Consider the following 17081-nt stretch of genomic DNA (forward strand, 5'->3'; position numbering starts at 1 on the left):
ATAGAGAGAGAGAGAGAGAGAGAGAGAGAGAGAGAGAGAGAGAGAGAGAGAGAGAGACAGAGAGAGAGCGGCTGACGAAAAACCTCAAATGATTCTTTTTTTCTCATTCAGTCCGTGAAATGTTCGGAACAATGCTGTAGAAAGTGGCAGCGAGATGGAGACTTCTCTCGCACAAAAGGCTCTCATTCACGGCACCGGATTTAGGGGTTAGAACATTGCGTTTAACTTTCAATCCATAGGAGATTCGCGGGTACGATCAAGACAAAATTTGTGGTAAATGTTAAATTCCTCGATTCTATGTCAAGATATAAATAGCAACATATATTAAATTCGCTCTGAACAAATAAACAAGCTTTTGAAAAAAAACACTGATATTTCGAACTACAAAAAAAAATTCATTAACTTTAATTTTTTTAATGGAAAACTTTTTTTTTTCTCATCTGATCTTCACACGGCTCTGGGGGATAAACTGTTGGGAATAGGGGTAAAGTTCCCCAAATATTTTTTGTGTAGAATTTTAAGCTCTACAACTTTGTATTTTACATTTTTGGAGGTACAGCGCGTTATTCACGAGCAATTTCGCAAAAACTGTTTTCAGGGGCAGTTTTTTCACTTTTTCAGCCCCGCACAAACTTGGGGAACCTTAAACATCCGCCATTAGTTTCATAGGCCCAAATCACAAATTCCATCAAAACTGGAGCCCGTATCGCAAATATTCTTATGTTAGACCGTCGTTCATTGGACTATTATGACCGCCAGCCACATATAGATGACACACAGCCACATGTAGGTGCCCTCTACATAGATGAGAATTGACCGTCAGAATTGAATTAGTCATTTTTCGAATTCCTGACTGAATCGTCAGCTTTATGGACATGGTAATTACCCATCATTACCGCGGTAATTGGCCGTCATTTGACCGGTCATTTTTGTCACTCACATCCCTAGTAGCCACTCTTTGTGAACAACATACAATAGGAAACTTTACAAATACTACCTAGTTGTAGAGCGTGTGTCTCGCCAAATCTCCACATGTGACTTATTTAAATGCCATGAACGACAATATTTGATTGCAGAACGTTCAACACTCTGCTGACTCGACGAACCATACCCTTCATTCATGTATTTTCTCACTCCAAACCAAAGTAAGAAAGGAAATAGGACGAAATTGTCGTGAAATGGATTTGTTTTAGCATAAACTTGTTTGGGATGGATTAACCGAATCCCATTTCGTCATTTCTCGGAATATAAGGCCCCCTGGGTAATTAGAGATACTAGCTACTCCAATTAATAATTATAAATTTGACTAAGTATTGAATTCTATATATATTTTTTTGCCATTTTGCGATAAATTCGACGAATTCGGGGATTAGTCTTCCTCGCGATACCTGATCGGAAGGCCACCTATCTCGAAAACAAATCGGTAAATAGATCGACACAGTTCGCGAATTAACACCGACTATTGGTTTGGATATGTCGATTTGGTGCTGCGTGAATAGCAACACGTTCGTTCTAGCCACAGATTTCATCACATCAACAGGACTCGCAGTGCAGAACCGCAAGGTGGAGAGCTAGGTCAGTCAAATAAAGCCTTTTTTTCGACCGAAATCAAGGTTGATAGAAGAAGGATAAAAACCATGAGATATCATGCGGAAGAATGATATGAAACACATACTAAGTTTTTGGGATTGTAGCAAACTGGGAAATTGTTTTAAAAAAATTCAAAACTGCAAAATTAAGCGTCCACGCGACCTTTTTTGCTTTACGCCGACGAAACAATGATAGATAGGATAAAAAAGCATTAGACTTAATTTGTAGAGTATGAAATTTCCTACAAAAAAGTCCATGGCCGCATTTTTGTAATTTCAACCATCAACCCGCCAAACGCGCTCCAAGTTGAACTACGAAAAAGCTGATTCGCCGCCAACGCCGAAAAGTCCAATTTAGTTGCAAAATGCAAATAATTTATGAAAAAGTTGATTAATAAATCTGAAAAAAATCAGGATGCATCTTGACCCTTCACAGAATGTCTCCAGGAGAGGAAATTTTTTTAAAAACATTTTTCAATTTTTCAGGAGTCGCCATTTTTCTCGTTCTTTTCGATTTTTTAACCAAAATTTGCCACCGACGTCGGTGGCCGAAGCGGCTAGGTGCGAGCCTAGTGTGCGAAAGGTTGTGAGTTCGATTCCCTGTGGAACCGAGTTTTTCAACCGGAGGCTCCGGCGAGCGGGAGGTCGCTAATATAGTGACCGCCTGTACCGGCATGGGTTTTCTGTGGTTTCCCATGCTACTCCTATGTTCTATAGGAGTGCGAATGCGGTGCAGTGTAGAATCCACAACCGCATGCATAGGGTTGGATAGGGCCGATTAGCCAATCAGAGGGCAGAAAGGGCCGGAATATAAGAAAAAAACCAAAATTTGCCATAACATAACTTTTGATCCAGTTATCTTATTGGAATAAAAATAAAAGAAGATTTTTTCTCATTCTTTCCTCTCCATTTTCACCCTTTTGACCTTTTCTCTCAACTTTCATATTTAACTTATTATTTGTTGATAAACTAAAAAAATTGCTATTTTTTCAATATATAATCTGACTGGACAACATTTTGATCAAGCTCGGTAGCTTTATCCCAAACTTGAGTCATTGGGATCAATCTTGAATTTTTTCATATTTTTCTTGGCATTTATTAACGTAGATTTTTAATAATAAAAGGAAAAATTTTAGATTTTTGTCATTTTTTTAATGTCTAAAAATTCTTTGATTTTTTTCAAATTGTTTGATATTTTCGTATTTTTTCATATTTTCAATGCTTAGTGGGCTATGAATTATTTTAGACGCAGGGAAATGTCGTCGGGCCCGCCCCACTCCACGCGCTTGATCTCCCCACTCTCCACATTCTCCACGTAGCGGAACTTCGGCAGACGTTTCCTTTGCTAATTTCCTCCAAAAATATGAAAAAATTACTGCAAGTAATACCACGGGAGCTTCAAAATTATCGAGCAATTCCCGATAGGTTCGTTGCAAACAAACGAAGGAGTCAAGTTTGTCAGGTTAAAAAATCATGAGTGCGAAGCACGAGTGATTTTTCCTGAAAAACTTGACAACTTCGTTTGTGTGCAGGGAACCTTGAGGGAATTACTCGATTAATTCTGAAGCTCGAGTAGTATTCGGGGGGGAATTTTTCCATCCAAATTTCGGTCAAAAAAATTGCACTATGAGACAAAGTCCTTCTGTCAGTTTCAACGAGCGGTTCATTCGACCTAGAAATCTTTTGTTTTTCATATATATAGTCAACATGAAAAATTACCAGTTGAATTATCAAAAAATTATCAGTTGATTTTCGTGTTAACTATGTAAAAAACAGTCGAATCGGGCAATCCTAGTGGCTGAAATTTGGATGGGAAACATTCCCAAAAAAATTTTTGTTAAGAATCACATCCCGAGTGGGTTCAAATAATTTCTGATGATGCATCCGTAGAGAGTTCTTTCTCTTATAATAATTCCAAGGATACTTAATTTAGACCTGGCACCTGCAAATTCTGACTCTTGTTTAAATTCAAATTGAAAGATAAAAATTTTTGATCAATATAATTTCTCATCAAATTAGCACTATAAGTACAGAAGTGCAAAACAGAAGCTTCCATTGAGTTTGTGCACTCTTGATTGTTATCAAAAAAATTTTTTGTAATTTTTTCATATTTTTGGAGAAAATTAGCAAAGGAAGTGTGTGCAGAAGTTCCGCTACGCGGAGAATGTGGGGAGTGGGGCGATCAAGCGCGTGGAGTGGGGCACGCCCGACGACATTTCCTTAATGTAAAATAATTTATAGCTCACTAAGTATTGAAAATATGAAAAAATACCAAGATATCAAAAAATAAAAAATAAATCAAAGAATTTTTAGACATTGAAAAACCGACAAAAATCGAAAAATTTTCAACAAATGCCAAGAAAAATATGAAAAAATTCAAGATTGATCCCAATGACTCAAGTTTGGGATAAAACTACCGAGCTTGATCAAAAATTTGTCCAGTCAGATTATATATTGAAAAAACAGCAATTTTTTTAGTTTATCAACAAATAATAAATTAACTATGAAAGTTTAGTGAAAAGGTCACAACAGTGAAAATGGAGAGGAGAGAATGAGAAAAAATCCCCTTTTGTTCTTATTCCAATAAGATAACGGGATCAAAAGTTATATTATGGCAAATTTTGGTTGAAAAACGAAAAAAAAGAGAAAAATGGGGACTCCTGAAAAATCGAAAATTGTTTTTAAAAAATTTCCTCTCCTGGAGACATTCTGTGAAGGGTCAAGATGCATCCTGATTTTTTTCAGATTTTTTAATCAAATTTTCATAAATTATTTGCATTTTGTAACTAAAATGGACTTTTCGGCGTTGGTGGTTGTTGGAATATTTGAATATTTCAACACTACTCAATTCAATATATATATAATATTCACGCGACATCTACCGAGTTATTGAGATTCGTACAAAAACCTCATCGGGCGTTCATGTAGAGTTCATACAATGTAATCGGAGTAGACAACACGCTGTACTCTTACTCCAAAATAACTGATCTATTACATCTTAAACATTTAATTAAACAAACAGTTACTTAAAGAATGTGTATTTAATAGAACAAACCACTCCTTTAAATAATTATTTTCTACATCGTAGCAGAGCGTGGTTGAAAATAAATAAATAAATTCAAGATCACAGCGTGGTTAAGAGAAATAGTAAAATCGTGGCTAGGCACACAGAGACAGTGATTAAATGAGAGAAATATTACTCTTAGAACATTGAGAAAACGTTGGGGATGTCCCAAAAGTTGAGAAAATTAAAAATAAGTCGGAGTGAGTAAATGATGCACTCGGATCACGAATTGATTGAACAGAGTGGTTAGATACAGTCTGAACGACCACGTGAGAGTTTTGAGGTTAGGCACATGTTCGCCAAGTGGACATCGACTTTGAAAAATTTATGAGAGCAAAGTATTTGTAAGAATGCCAGAGATTTTGAGAAGAAATAAATGGGCTGATAAAGCTCAAGTTGGAATTTTAGTGGGATACAATAACAATAGCTACAGAGTTTTGGTAAATAACAAAATTATCAATGCAAGACACGTCAAGGTAATGGAAGAAGACACAGAATTAATTTGTTTAGAAGGAGTTAATGAAATTGGAAATGATGATGGTGAAAATGACCCCGTGGAGTTAAATTTTAAATCAAATGAAAGTAATAAAGAGTCAGATGTAGAATCCGATCAATACGAAGTAGATGAAAATAATTATTTTGATGCAAACGACGTGAACTTGAGACAAATGAACAATGAGTCAACTCCAAATTTGAGAAACAAAAACACATTTGACAGAAGAATTTCAAGTAGGAAGAAAATTCCAATCAATCGCTATGGGAGTCCAGTTACACACTTTATCTATATTAATTATGTAAATGCAAATGTACCAAATACTTATGAGGAGGCCATAAACTCCAATGAATCAAGCGAATGGCAAAAAGCAATGAACTCCGAAATTAAAAGCCTGAATGCAAATGAAACATGGACTACTGTTGACAAACCTGAAAATAAGAATATTCTAGATGTGAAATGGGTCTATAAAATGAAAAATTATGATACTTATAAAGCGCGATTGGTGGTTAGAGGCTTCCAACAAAAAGATTTTTTAGAAAATGTCTATTCACCAGTAGGTAAGATGCAAACACTAAAGGTTCTANAAAATGCTCAACATTTGCTGAATACGTTGCAATGTCTGAAGCAGTAACAGAAGTATTATTCCTGCGAAATTTATTAAATGAAACTTTCAAATTACAAATTCAAAAACCAATAAAAATATTCGAAGACAACTCAGGAGCAGTAGCAATCGCAAAATTTGGGAATTTCACGAAAAACTCGAAGCACATTGAGGTGCAGTATCATTACATAAACGAGAATTATGAAAAGGGAATAAGTGACATAATTAAAATTGGCTCTGAATCTAACTTAGCAGACATTTTAACAAAGAGCTTAGAGAAAACGAAATTTATTGAGAATAGAAAAGCATTAAAATTAATCTAATCTATCGAATTACAAAAGAACTCAAAAATAAACTAAAACAAGGAAAAACACAAATGCTAACGAATATTGAATCGAAGAGTTGAAAATTCAAGGAGGCGTGTTGGAATATTTGAATATTTCAACACTACTCAATTCAATATATATATAATATTCACGCGACATCTACCGAGTTATTGAGATTCGTATAAAAACCTCATCGGGCGTTCATGTAGAGTTCATACAATGTAATCGGAGTAGACATCACGCTGTACTCTTACTCCAAAATAACTGATCTATTACATCTTAAACATTTAATTAAACAAACAGTTACTTAAAGAATGTGTATTTAATAGAACAAACCACTCCTTTAAATAATTATTTTCTACAGTGGTGAATCAGCTTTTTCGTAGTTCAACTTTGAGTGCGCTTGGCTACTTGACGATTGAAATTACGGAAATGCCGCCTGATTAACTTTTTTATAGGAAATTTTATGCTCTACAAATTAAGTCTTATGCATTTTTATCCTATCTATCACGGTTTCGTCGGCGTAAAGCAACAAAGGTCGCGTGAACACTTAATTTTGCAGTTTTGAATTTTTTTAAACAATTTCCCGATTTGCTACAATCCCAAAAACTTAGTATGTATTTCACATTAATCTTCCACATGATATCTCATGGTTTTTATTCTTCTTCTATCATCCTTGATTTCCAAACCGTAATTTGACTGGCCTATAAGCGTGCATAGCGGGAACTCCGACATTTGGTGCCGAGTTACGTTCAAAGATTAGGAGGGTCGGATCCAAACTGAGTAAGTTTTCATTCGCCCACTTTACTCCGAAACCTGATCTGGTTCTAATGTTTATCATATTCTCAGCAACTGTTACACTGAGAGAAATGTCGTGATAATATCACAACACTAAGTTTTTGTGCGTAAGAAGATGAAAAAGATGAGAGATGACTAAAGATATGAGAAGCTTCGATACAGTGAATCATGAATTAGAGACTTTCATATTGAATGAATAGAGAGTTTATGCCGAGGAAAACTTCCAAATATTGAAAAAATATAACCGTTGCTTACGTTCAATCGCTTTGAGTTCGAAAAGAAGCAATATGAGGTATTCCACGCCAAATGAGTCAACCACTCACCCTTACCCTCTTGGAAATTAATAGCGATGTTTTTTACGATTGGGGGGTTGAAAAAATATCTCTCAAATTGTTTCAGATTTTTTCGCCAGCCCAGTTCGGAGATATGATTTTTTTTACATTTTTTCTTTTTTTTTCAATAAGTCGAGTTCTATTCGTCCGATTTTGATTTATTAAGCGTCAAAATTTTCCATTTTTTACCGCCTATACGAGTATATCCAGTAAATATTTTTTTTCGATTCCTAGATGCTCATCATAACAGATTAAAAAAAAAAGTTCAAAAAGTTGAATTTAGCAAATTACGTCACTTTTGATTTGTTTCATTTTTATTCAGTAATTCTTATAATCAAAACAAGTATTTTGAGCCATCATACAAGTTGGGGATCCTCCTGGATCTATTTTATTTTCAATTTTTTCTTTTCGAAATTCCGCCAATTTGGTCAAAACGCCCCAAAACGAATTCGATTATGGATCGTAAAAATCTGTAACATATAGGTATACAGTCAAATTCACTTCATTCTGTCTAGAATCAAAGTCAATCTACGCCATTTTGGCGTGTTTTGACCAAACTTGCGGAATTTCGAAAAAAAAAAACTGAAAATAAAATAGATCCAGTAGGATCTTTACCTTGTATGACAGCTCAAATACTTGTTTCGATTATAAGAATTACTGAAAAAAAATGGAACAAATAAAAAATGACATAATTTGCAAAATTCAACTTTATCAACTTTTTTTTGAAAATTCGTTATTATGAGCATCTAGGAATCGAAAAAAATATTTACTGGAAATACTCGTATAGGCCGTAAAAAATGGAAAATTTGGACGCTTACAAATTAAAATCGGATAAATAGAACTCGAGTTATTGGAAAAAAACGAAAAAGTGTAAAAAAAATCATATCTCCGAACGGGGCTGCCGAAAAAATCTGAAAAAATTTGAGAGATAGTTTTTCACCCCCCCCCCCCCAATCGTAGAAAAAATCGCCATTATTTTCCAAGAGGGTAAGGGTCAGCGGTTGACTCATTTGGCGTGGAATACCTCATATCTTCGTTTCCTTCTGTCAAACTATTCTACTCTTTTAAGGAATACTATCTCATTTCGAAAAAAGACATCATCTTTTCATTCAGGAACTTAACCCGAAGAGCACCGATTTCTTGTCTGAAATCTACCATAAATTGACCAAATATGTATGCGATGTTTTTCGCTCAAGATAATAATATTCTGTTATACGTAGTGGAAAATGGTAACAAAGGCAACCCCTTAATGTGTTGCGTATATGGGTTGATGAGTTTCCACGTAGGGCTGAGATATTAATAATGATGAAGTTTACCAAATTTATATTTTCCACCCATTGGCTCTATTGTTCCAAGAGTTCGTTTTTAATTTTTTATATTTATTTCTAATTTTTCTCTCATATTCATTACTATTAAAGTGAAATCCAATGCGAAGGAACGGGATGGAGGAATTCACAGATCTTAATCTTCAATCTGCATGGCTCAGGATAGGATTGATGGTTGTGTTAGGTAGTTTTGTCGGGACCGTGCATCACCACGTCCTCGTAGTGGTCCTGGGTAGTGTTAAGAACGATGCAAATCTGCAATAATTGATCGAATTTCAATTTAGAGATTTCTAGGCTTTCTTATTTATTTTGTGGCTTTTTTCCGCTTTCCGACCATTGTTACATTCGTTTCACATAGGTACAAACTCGTTATCAGTACAGAATAAATTTTAATTTCGATTATAATTTGGAGTTGCTACTCTACTTGTTCATTGCTTTCTGATATATCCCTTCACAGTTCTTACCATCAAAGATATTTCTGGAAATAGTATTTTTCCGGCCTGTTGCGATGGGGTTTTTTACTCGTGTGGCGTTGGCCAACTCGTGTGGAGTGGCCAACTACACGAGTAAAAAAACCCCATCGCAACAGCCCAGGAACAATATTTTTCTGTAGTGATTTTCAAGTTTTCGAGTTTGGGAAGTATGTAATACCAATTCCCAGACGAGAAATCGTGAGAAGCAGTACAGAAAAATTAATTTTCTCATTCCCTTTTACGGGAAAGGGCGTGAAAAAGTAGAGATGGGTGCATTGCAGTGTGGGATTTTGTTGAATTCAACGTGGACAATGAATTACTATTTTATTTGATTCTCTTATCAGTCTAATGACAGTATTTTGAGTCTGTGTCTGTATTTTATTTCTCTTAGCTTGCTTTATTATTAATCAGTAATAATGTGATTGGTGGCATTGCGTGCGGTCAACATTCGCTGGCCAGTCACAGACGAGCTTGTCAGGGTTGAAGATGAGACCGGATGCGCACTGGAATTTCAGTGGTTTCCCGTAGACACAACGATAATACTGTGAATGAAAACGGACGATTTGAGTTAAAAATTTCGATTATTTTTTTTTTTAGTTTCAAGAAACATTAGGATTTCAATTCCATATGACTTGATTTTTAATCCCGTATTGAAATTGAATAACAAAATATGGTATTCATAGCTTACCGGAAATTCAATACAATATTCAAATAAATTCTCCTATTCTACAAACATTAAGTGTATTGAATATAGTTGAAATCTAATTTTTGTCAAATTTCATTCACAAAAAATTGATCCTCTTGTCGCAAGGATTAATTTACCAATGTGGCCTTCTTCCGCGGACTTTTGGCTGGAAAATATCTAGTGTGTGGAATATTCCGTAAAACATCATGTGGAATTTTCAGTTATAAATTATGATGAAGAAATTGATGAAAATCCTGGGTACTTGAGATTGTGAATTTTGTGTTTCAATCAAGTGAAAGGAAGAATCGGTATTCGGTTAATTCATCCCGCAAACTCATCCCATGACAATTAATTCCAAACAATTTCATTAGGAAAACTAGAATTATTACCGAGGCACAGTCTCTTCCGGCCATGAAGTCCTGTCCACTGCACTGGATCTCGTTATCACTCTCATCAATATCAGGAGTTACGGGTCGGTTTACAGGTCGAGCTGGTCGAGTAGGTTGAGGTTTTGGATAATAGCTGGGCCTAGTTGTCTCTTCAGTCTCTTTCTTAGGAGGCGTGGGCCTACTATCCTGGGAGCTTGGAGTCGTACTTGGGGGTCTGTCCCACTCAGGCCTTGGCTTGGTGTTCGGTTTCGGCTCTGGTACTCTGTAATTGTTCATATTCTGATGGAGAACTTTGGTGAGAATGTCGTTCTCTCCGCACATTCCGTGGAAGTCGTCCATGTCTATGGCCCAGCTCATCGCTCCTGCGTAGCCCTTCGACTTTATCCAGTCCATTTTTATTTGGAGGCTGTCAGGATCTTCGTATCCAACCCATTGAGTACCTACGTGAAAATGTTTAGTTTTAGACAGTGTCTATTCACACGGTCCACGGTAAATTTTACCGTGGATATAGGGTATATTTTACCGTGGATATAAGGTAATTTCTACCGTGGATATAAGGTAAATGGTGGGGTACGTTAGGCCCATTTTTTACCGTGGATAAAAGGGAATTCTTACCGTGGATGTAAGGTAAAGCAGTGGTGTGCATCGGGCCCATTTTTACCGTGGATATAGGGAAGATTTTCACCGTGGATATAAAGTAATTTTTTTTTACCGTGCATATAAGGTGAGTGAATGGCGTGCAGTGTTTCCACTTTTTACCGTGGAAGATGGTTTTAAAGATAACAAATGTCTCTAAAGATGATGTCTGTTTTCAATTGAAAAGCGCAATTGTNTGTCTAGGAGGACAATGGGGTCTAGGAGTATGTATAGAACATTGGGGTCTAGGAATCTCCCCTGGTTCAAAACCATCTTTAGAGGCATCAGCACGCCATTTTTCGAGCCGCTCTTTCATTTGAGCCCAAAAAAACATTCATATCTTGTCTGACATCTCTGCTACAAACTCTGGTCTTCAACTCTGGTTTTAATTGGACGATGTTGTCACAATTGCGCTTTTCAGTTGAAAACAGACATCATCTTTAGAGACATTTGTCATCTTTAAAGACTTCTCCACGCCATTTTTCGAGCCGCTCTTTCATTTGAGCCCAAAAAAACATTGGTAGTGTCTATTCACACGGTCCACGGTAAATTTTACCGTGGATATAGGGTATATTTTATAGGGTTTATTTTATTAAAAATCTACGTCAACAAATGCCAAGAAAAATATGAAAAATTTCAAGATTGATCTCAATGACTCAAGTTTGGGATAAAGCTACCGAGCTTGATCAAAAATTTTCCAGTCAGATTATGTATTGAAAAAACAGCAATTTTTTTAGTTTATCAACAAATAATAAGTTAAATATAAAGTTGAGTGAAAAGGTCAAAAGAGTGAACATGGAGAGGAGAGAACGAGAAAAAATCACCTGTTGTTCTTATTCCAATAAGATAACTGGATCAAAAGTTATGTTATGGCAAATTTTGGTTGAAAAATGAAAAAAAAGGAAAAAATGGGGACTGCTGAAAAATTGAAAAATGTTTTTAAAAAAATGTCCTCTCCTGAAGACATTCTGTGAAGAATTATTTGCATTTTGCAACTAAGATGGACTTTTCGGCGTTGACGGCGAATCAGCTTTTTGGTAGTTCAACTTTGAGCGCGCTTGGCGACTTGACGGTTTAAATTGTGAAAATGCCGCCATTGGCTTTTTTGTAGGAAATTCTATGCTCTACAAATTAAGCCTTATGCATTTTTATCCTATCACGGTTTCGTCGGCGTCAAGCAAAAAAGTCGCGTGGACGCTTCATTTTGCAGTTTTGAATTTTTTTAAACAATTTCCCGATTTGCTACAATCCCAAAAACTTAATATGTGTTTCATATCATTCTTCCGCATGATATCTCATGGTTTTTATCCTTCTTCTATCATCCTCGATTTCGGCCAAAAAAAATTCCTTATTTGAGTGGCCTACTAACTTTATTCGTCTCTCGTTTAACCCTGGTCGTCATACCCCTGATCTTTGAAATTTTAAAGGCTCTAACCCATAATACAACTAGATCCGCGAGATAATTTCCCTACGCGATGCTTACCACTGATCTCCCTTATATACACGGTAGACATCACCATAGATCCACGGTAAAATCTCCCTTGCATCCACAGTAAAAAGTGTAAACATTGCACGCCATTCACTCACCTTATATGCACGGTAAAAAAAATTACTTTATATCCACGGTGAAAATCTTCCCTATATCCACGGTAAAAATGGGCCCGATGCATACCACTGCTTATCTTATATCCACGGTAGAAATTACCGTATATCCACGGTAAAATATACCCTTTATCCATGGTAAAATTGACCGTGGACCGTGTGAACAGACACTGCCTTAGTTTTAACGGTGGGGAGAATTGGTTTCTGTGTAAAGAATGTAAATCTCCCCTACAAAAGAATGTGTTTCGTCTTTTTTTCGTCAACCCAAGAATTTTAAAGCTATGTAAAAAATGTGAGAAAGAGATGTAGAAGTATTCACCGAGCGACCTTTTTTGGGACAATTTTATGAAGACCAAAAAAGGTCATCGGATGAAACCTTTTGACGAAATAATCTTGATGATGAATCTTCTACACTAGCGAACAGGTGCTTTGCGCCCGTCGCTAGATTAATTTATACAATATTATTTTATTTCATTTTCTTTCCATTTCCATCTTCACAATTAGATTAATTTAATTTTATTCATTCTTATTGTTATTATATATATTTTTGTTCCTTAATTCACAAGTTAAAACATTGAATGAAGAGAAATTTCCCATAAATCACGTGAGAATACAGATCGACAGACAATTTTCGATGATCATCCCTAAAATTTTTCATTTCTTTCTTTTTCTTTAAATTAATTAGTACCAATGATCTGAAAACGTGAACGATTATGAACGTTTTACATCCCTTTGATCTCATTTCAATGGAACCGAAGACGTAAATTGCAAAGAGAGATCGATCATCATTAATCAATATCAATAAAATGAAAAAATTGGTTTTCTGTCTTTTCGAAATTGTTTTTTTCTTCTTAAAAAATGAAGGGAGATTAACATTTTTAATTCATGTGATCGTATTCCATTCACTGAAACAGGAAATACGGAAAATGTAGGAAAGGTAAATCACAAATAAATTTTAAACATCGTTTTTTCGATCTTGAAAATTTCGAAAATTTTTTTTTCAGTAATGAAGAAAAACCAATGTATCGTCTTTCTATTATCTAATGCTGATGGAAGAAAGTGAATATAGAAAGAGAAACGAGATCCACACGAAAACAGAATTTTTAATTTTTCAATGTCTAGGGAAAATTAAAAAATTGATATATTTTTTCGAATAGGGGGGCGCTGGTGTGCACTGTAGCTGAGCGGTTGAGTTTTGGATAGTCAGGGGCACAACTGAGAGTTTTCGGCCAGTTTCGGCTTGTCTCTGAGTTAAAAGTTTGTTCAGTACGGGCTCGGGTTTATTCTGGTTGGTCTGAGCAATAGCACTTGATATAACGGTGTTCGGCTGATTAAATATCTTAGATAGAAAAGTGTGGTTAATGAGATGGAGATTAGGATGGGACTCTGAAAATGGTAAACACATTACCCGAGGACGCCAACTCGTCAGGTAACAAGAATAAGGTATGATAGAGGAAGGTATTCTCAAGTATCCCGCGAGGTATTTTCTGCGGGACACACCAGGCGTCACTGCAGTCAATTTTGGCCGTCCCCACTACCGCTTCTCTGCTCCCTTCCCCTTTTCCCCGCGATACCCCTTCCGTCCCGATTGTCAACAAACTCTCGTGTATATTTCATAGATTCAATTCACATGCCCCCAAAATTATGAAGATCAACGTGGAAAACTCGAAATAGTTATTTTCATCACAAGGTCCACAAAGTATTTTCTGACGAATGTGGCTTTGTAGGCCGAGCCGAAGGTGAGGCCTATAATCACATTCGTCAGAAAATACTTTTGGACCGTGTGATAAATGCAATTTTTCGTCAGAAGGCCCGTAAACCGCGATCAAACAGAGCGAAGCGAGGTTAGAATCGCGGTTTACCGGGTCTTCTCACGAAAATTCGTTTTATTGGACATCAAAGGGGCAGCGTATGAAAAAATTTAATAGAAGAGCCAAGCGCTCCCTCTAAGAAATTCTATTAAATTTCTATTATAAATCTATAAGAATCCTATTAGAATTCTATTTGTTTTTTTTTTGCGCAAAAGATATCTAATAGGAAAATCAATAGAGTTTGATTTTTTAATGAATTTTTTGGGCGTAAAATTTCCAGGTTCATTCCGCTGTATGTTTATTTGTTTCTCATGATAAAATCCAAGAGAAAAAATTGAGAAAATTCATCCCCAAGAATACTTATAGAGAAAAAATTTCATTGATTTTTCGATTAAATATCTTCTATACAAATGATGCAACAAACAAATGAAATTTATCAATAGAATTCTTATAGTATTTCAATAGAAATTCAATAGAATTTTTAAGAGAAATCGGTAGATTCTTCTGATGAATTTTGATAGCATGATATTAGGATGGAAGAGTTCTTGGATGGAGTATTTTCGCAACTGAAGAATTCACCATTTGGAATTCTTCAAAGAAAATCGTTGGATAAATATAAAGAGTTAAATATTGGAGAAGAATTGAATGTATAGCAAGAGTAAGCAACATGAATAACAGAATTCCTTGTATTATACTGATTTTTGTCCCACGTGTGGCGCAAGAGATGAAGTCATATGGCATATGGTACCAGGTCAATCATCAAAATACTCTAAGGCAGCTTCTCTGAATACCACCACTGGATCGAATATATTACCAGCATTCCGTCAGCCTGGTCTATTGCAATTGAAAAGTTCTGTCTGTGATAGTTACTCTAATTTTCAAGTTAAGCCTGTGATAAAAACTTACGTCAAACGAAAATAATTGGGCAATGCAATAATGGATTTTTCATCACTCTGTGACGAAAAGTGTGCCGGGTGACCTTTCGGCACAAATTACATTTGTTAGTTCTCGTGGTTGTAGTACGCTCCGCGTGCCTAAAAGTCAAATTTCCGCCACATTGTGATGAAATAGTATATTTCGTAACAAGTGCAAAAAAGTGTTTTTTGGCGAGTGGGAGGTTTATATCACGACCCGAAGGCGAGTGATATAATCCCACGAGCTAAAAAACATTTTTTCACGAGTTACGAACAATATTTTTCATCACAATGCGGAATTGTTATTGAGCCAAAAACCTCTTCGACGCTCCTCCCTTCTTTGATAATGCAATAGTAATAGGAGCATCTGAAACCTGGCTAGAAGCTCAGCCTGAATGGAGACCGACTTGGATAGAAGATCGATTCAACTGTTACTGGAGTAACGTATCAAGAAAAGCCCAAACAGGACGGGGAATGGGAGGTCTGGCCCTTCTAGTAGACAAAAGGTACAAGTGCACAATTATCGAGAAGTGTAAGTGGTGGATATTCAGCAATCTTTCAATTGGTCAGTACTGTTATATTGTGGGAGTGATCTATATTCCCCCATTCGAACTTTTTGGTGAGTACGAGACGGTGGTTGAAAATCTGAACCTGTCACTACTTCATATATCTGAAATATACGATGGTCTCCCCATGATCTTGGGGGGGGGGACTACAACGCGAGAATCGGAGGAATAAATGGGGACATCCCTGAGGAACTTCTTCAAGGCTCATGTCTCTTTGCTACCAGGAGGTTCATCGATCAAGAAGAGGAGAAAAAGGTCAGCTGCTTAACGATGTAATGTGTGATAACGGGTTATTTCTTATTAATGGACGAATACCGGGTGACCTTCCGGCACAAATTACATTTGTTAGTTCTCGTGGTTGTAGTACACTTGACCTATTATGGGTTAGCCCCCAGATTTTCCAAAGTTTGAATAGACTAGTGGTAGTAGATCACTTCTTCAGTTCAGATCACTTTCCTATCTATGTTGAATTTAATTTTGAAACGAATGAAAAAGCTGGAGGAAATGGTGAAATTTGTTGACCTGTAAAAAAGCTTATCTGGAATCCTGATCTGGTGCTGGAGTTTTCAAACGAACTGGGGCGCTTACTTGAAGGTGGATTAGCTAAGGTGGGGGAGCAGATCACAGACAGATATAATTTTTTAACCCACAGCATAATCCAGTCTGCCTCGTCAAGTGGCATGTTGAAAGTCAGTAAACCAGTAGAGCAGTCAGGTTTTAATGATATTAGACGGAAGAAATGGTTTGATTCGGAGGTTAAAGTGGCCGAGACTGAGGTAAACAGAGCTTGGAGGGAAGTAAAAAATTGTAAGAAAACTAATAATTATGAATTAGGATCGGGAGTTTATAATAAAAATTTAAGGGCTGGGCTAGCTGCACTAAGCGAAAAAAAGAAAAAATATAAGAAAAAAGTGAATGTAAAAGAGACTGAATATAATCAACANAAAATTTAAGGGCTGGGCTAGCTGCACTAAGCGAAAAAAAGAAAAAATATAAGAAAAAAGTGAAGGTAAAAGAGACTGAATATAATCAACATATTTCCGACAATCTAGCTAACGTCAAGGTGTCCTCGAACTTTTGGGGTGCTATTCGAGAATTAAAGGTAAAAAATTTTGAAAAAAATGTTATTAGCATCCCTGGCGAATAAGGATCCATGTTGTAGCATGGATGTAGCATGGATGTGCATGGATGTCATTTTAAGGCGAAAAATGGGCCAAAAATGATTGGAATATAATCAAAAAATTATTTAAATGCTGATAGACAAACAATTGGTCCCAATTAATACCCATTAATAGGTTATTTTGTATAATTAGGAGAAATTATTGATGGTGTGCTGTGTGGTAAAGAAGTTCAGATGGAAGAATGCCGCGAGATGGCGCCAGTGTTAAATTATCGAGTCGGCGGTTAACTGTCAGCAGTCGCAGGCATATTTTTTATTCTATTTCACTTATGAATATTAGATAGGTTTGGGGGG

General features: G+C 36.1%; 1 protein-coding gene across 1 annotated transcript in view; it reads right to left on the bottom strand.

Moving 5' to 3' along the window:
- Nucleotides 1-9311: 9311 nt before the first annotated feature.
- Nucleotides 9312-17081, bottom strand: part of LOC107042404 (endochitinase) — a 119752-nt gene continuing 111982 nt past the window's right edge. The window contains exons 8-9 of the mRNA XM_015263436.1: nucleotides 10079-10518; nucleotides 9312-9546 (exon numbers count right to left, since the gene is read on the bottom strand). Of these exons, the coding sequence (XP_015118922.1) occupies nucleotides 9412-9546; nucleotides 10079-10518 (575 nt within the window). The 3' untranslated portion in view covers nucleotides 9312-9411. The remainder of the gene's footprint in view (nucleotides 9547-10078; nucleotides 10519-17081) is intronic.

Source organism: Diachasma alloeum, unplaced genomic scaffold, assembly GCF_001412515.2.
Source record: "Diachasma alloeum isolate Michigan unplaced genomic scaffold, Dall2.0 Dall_scaffold_00447, whole genome shotgun sequence".
Taxonomy (NCBI): Eukaryota; Metazoa; Arthropoda; class Insecta; order Hymenoptera; family Braconidae; genus Diachasma; species Diachasma alloeum.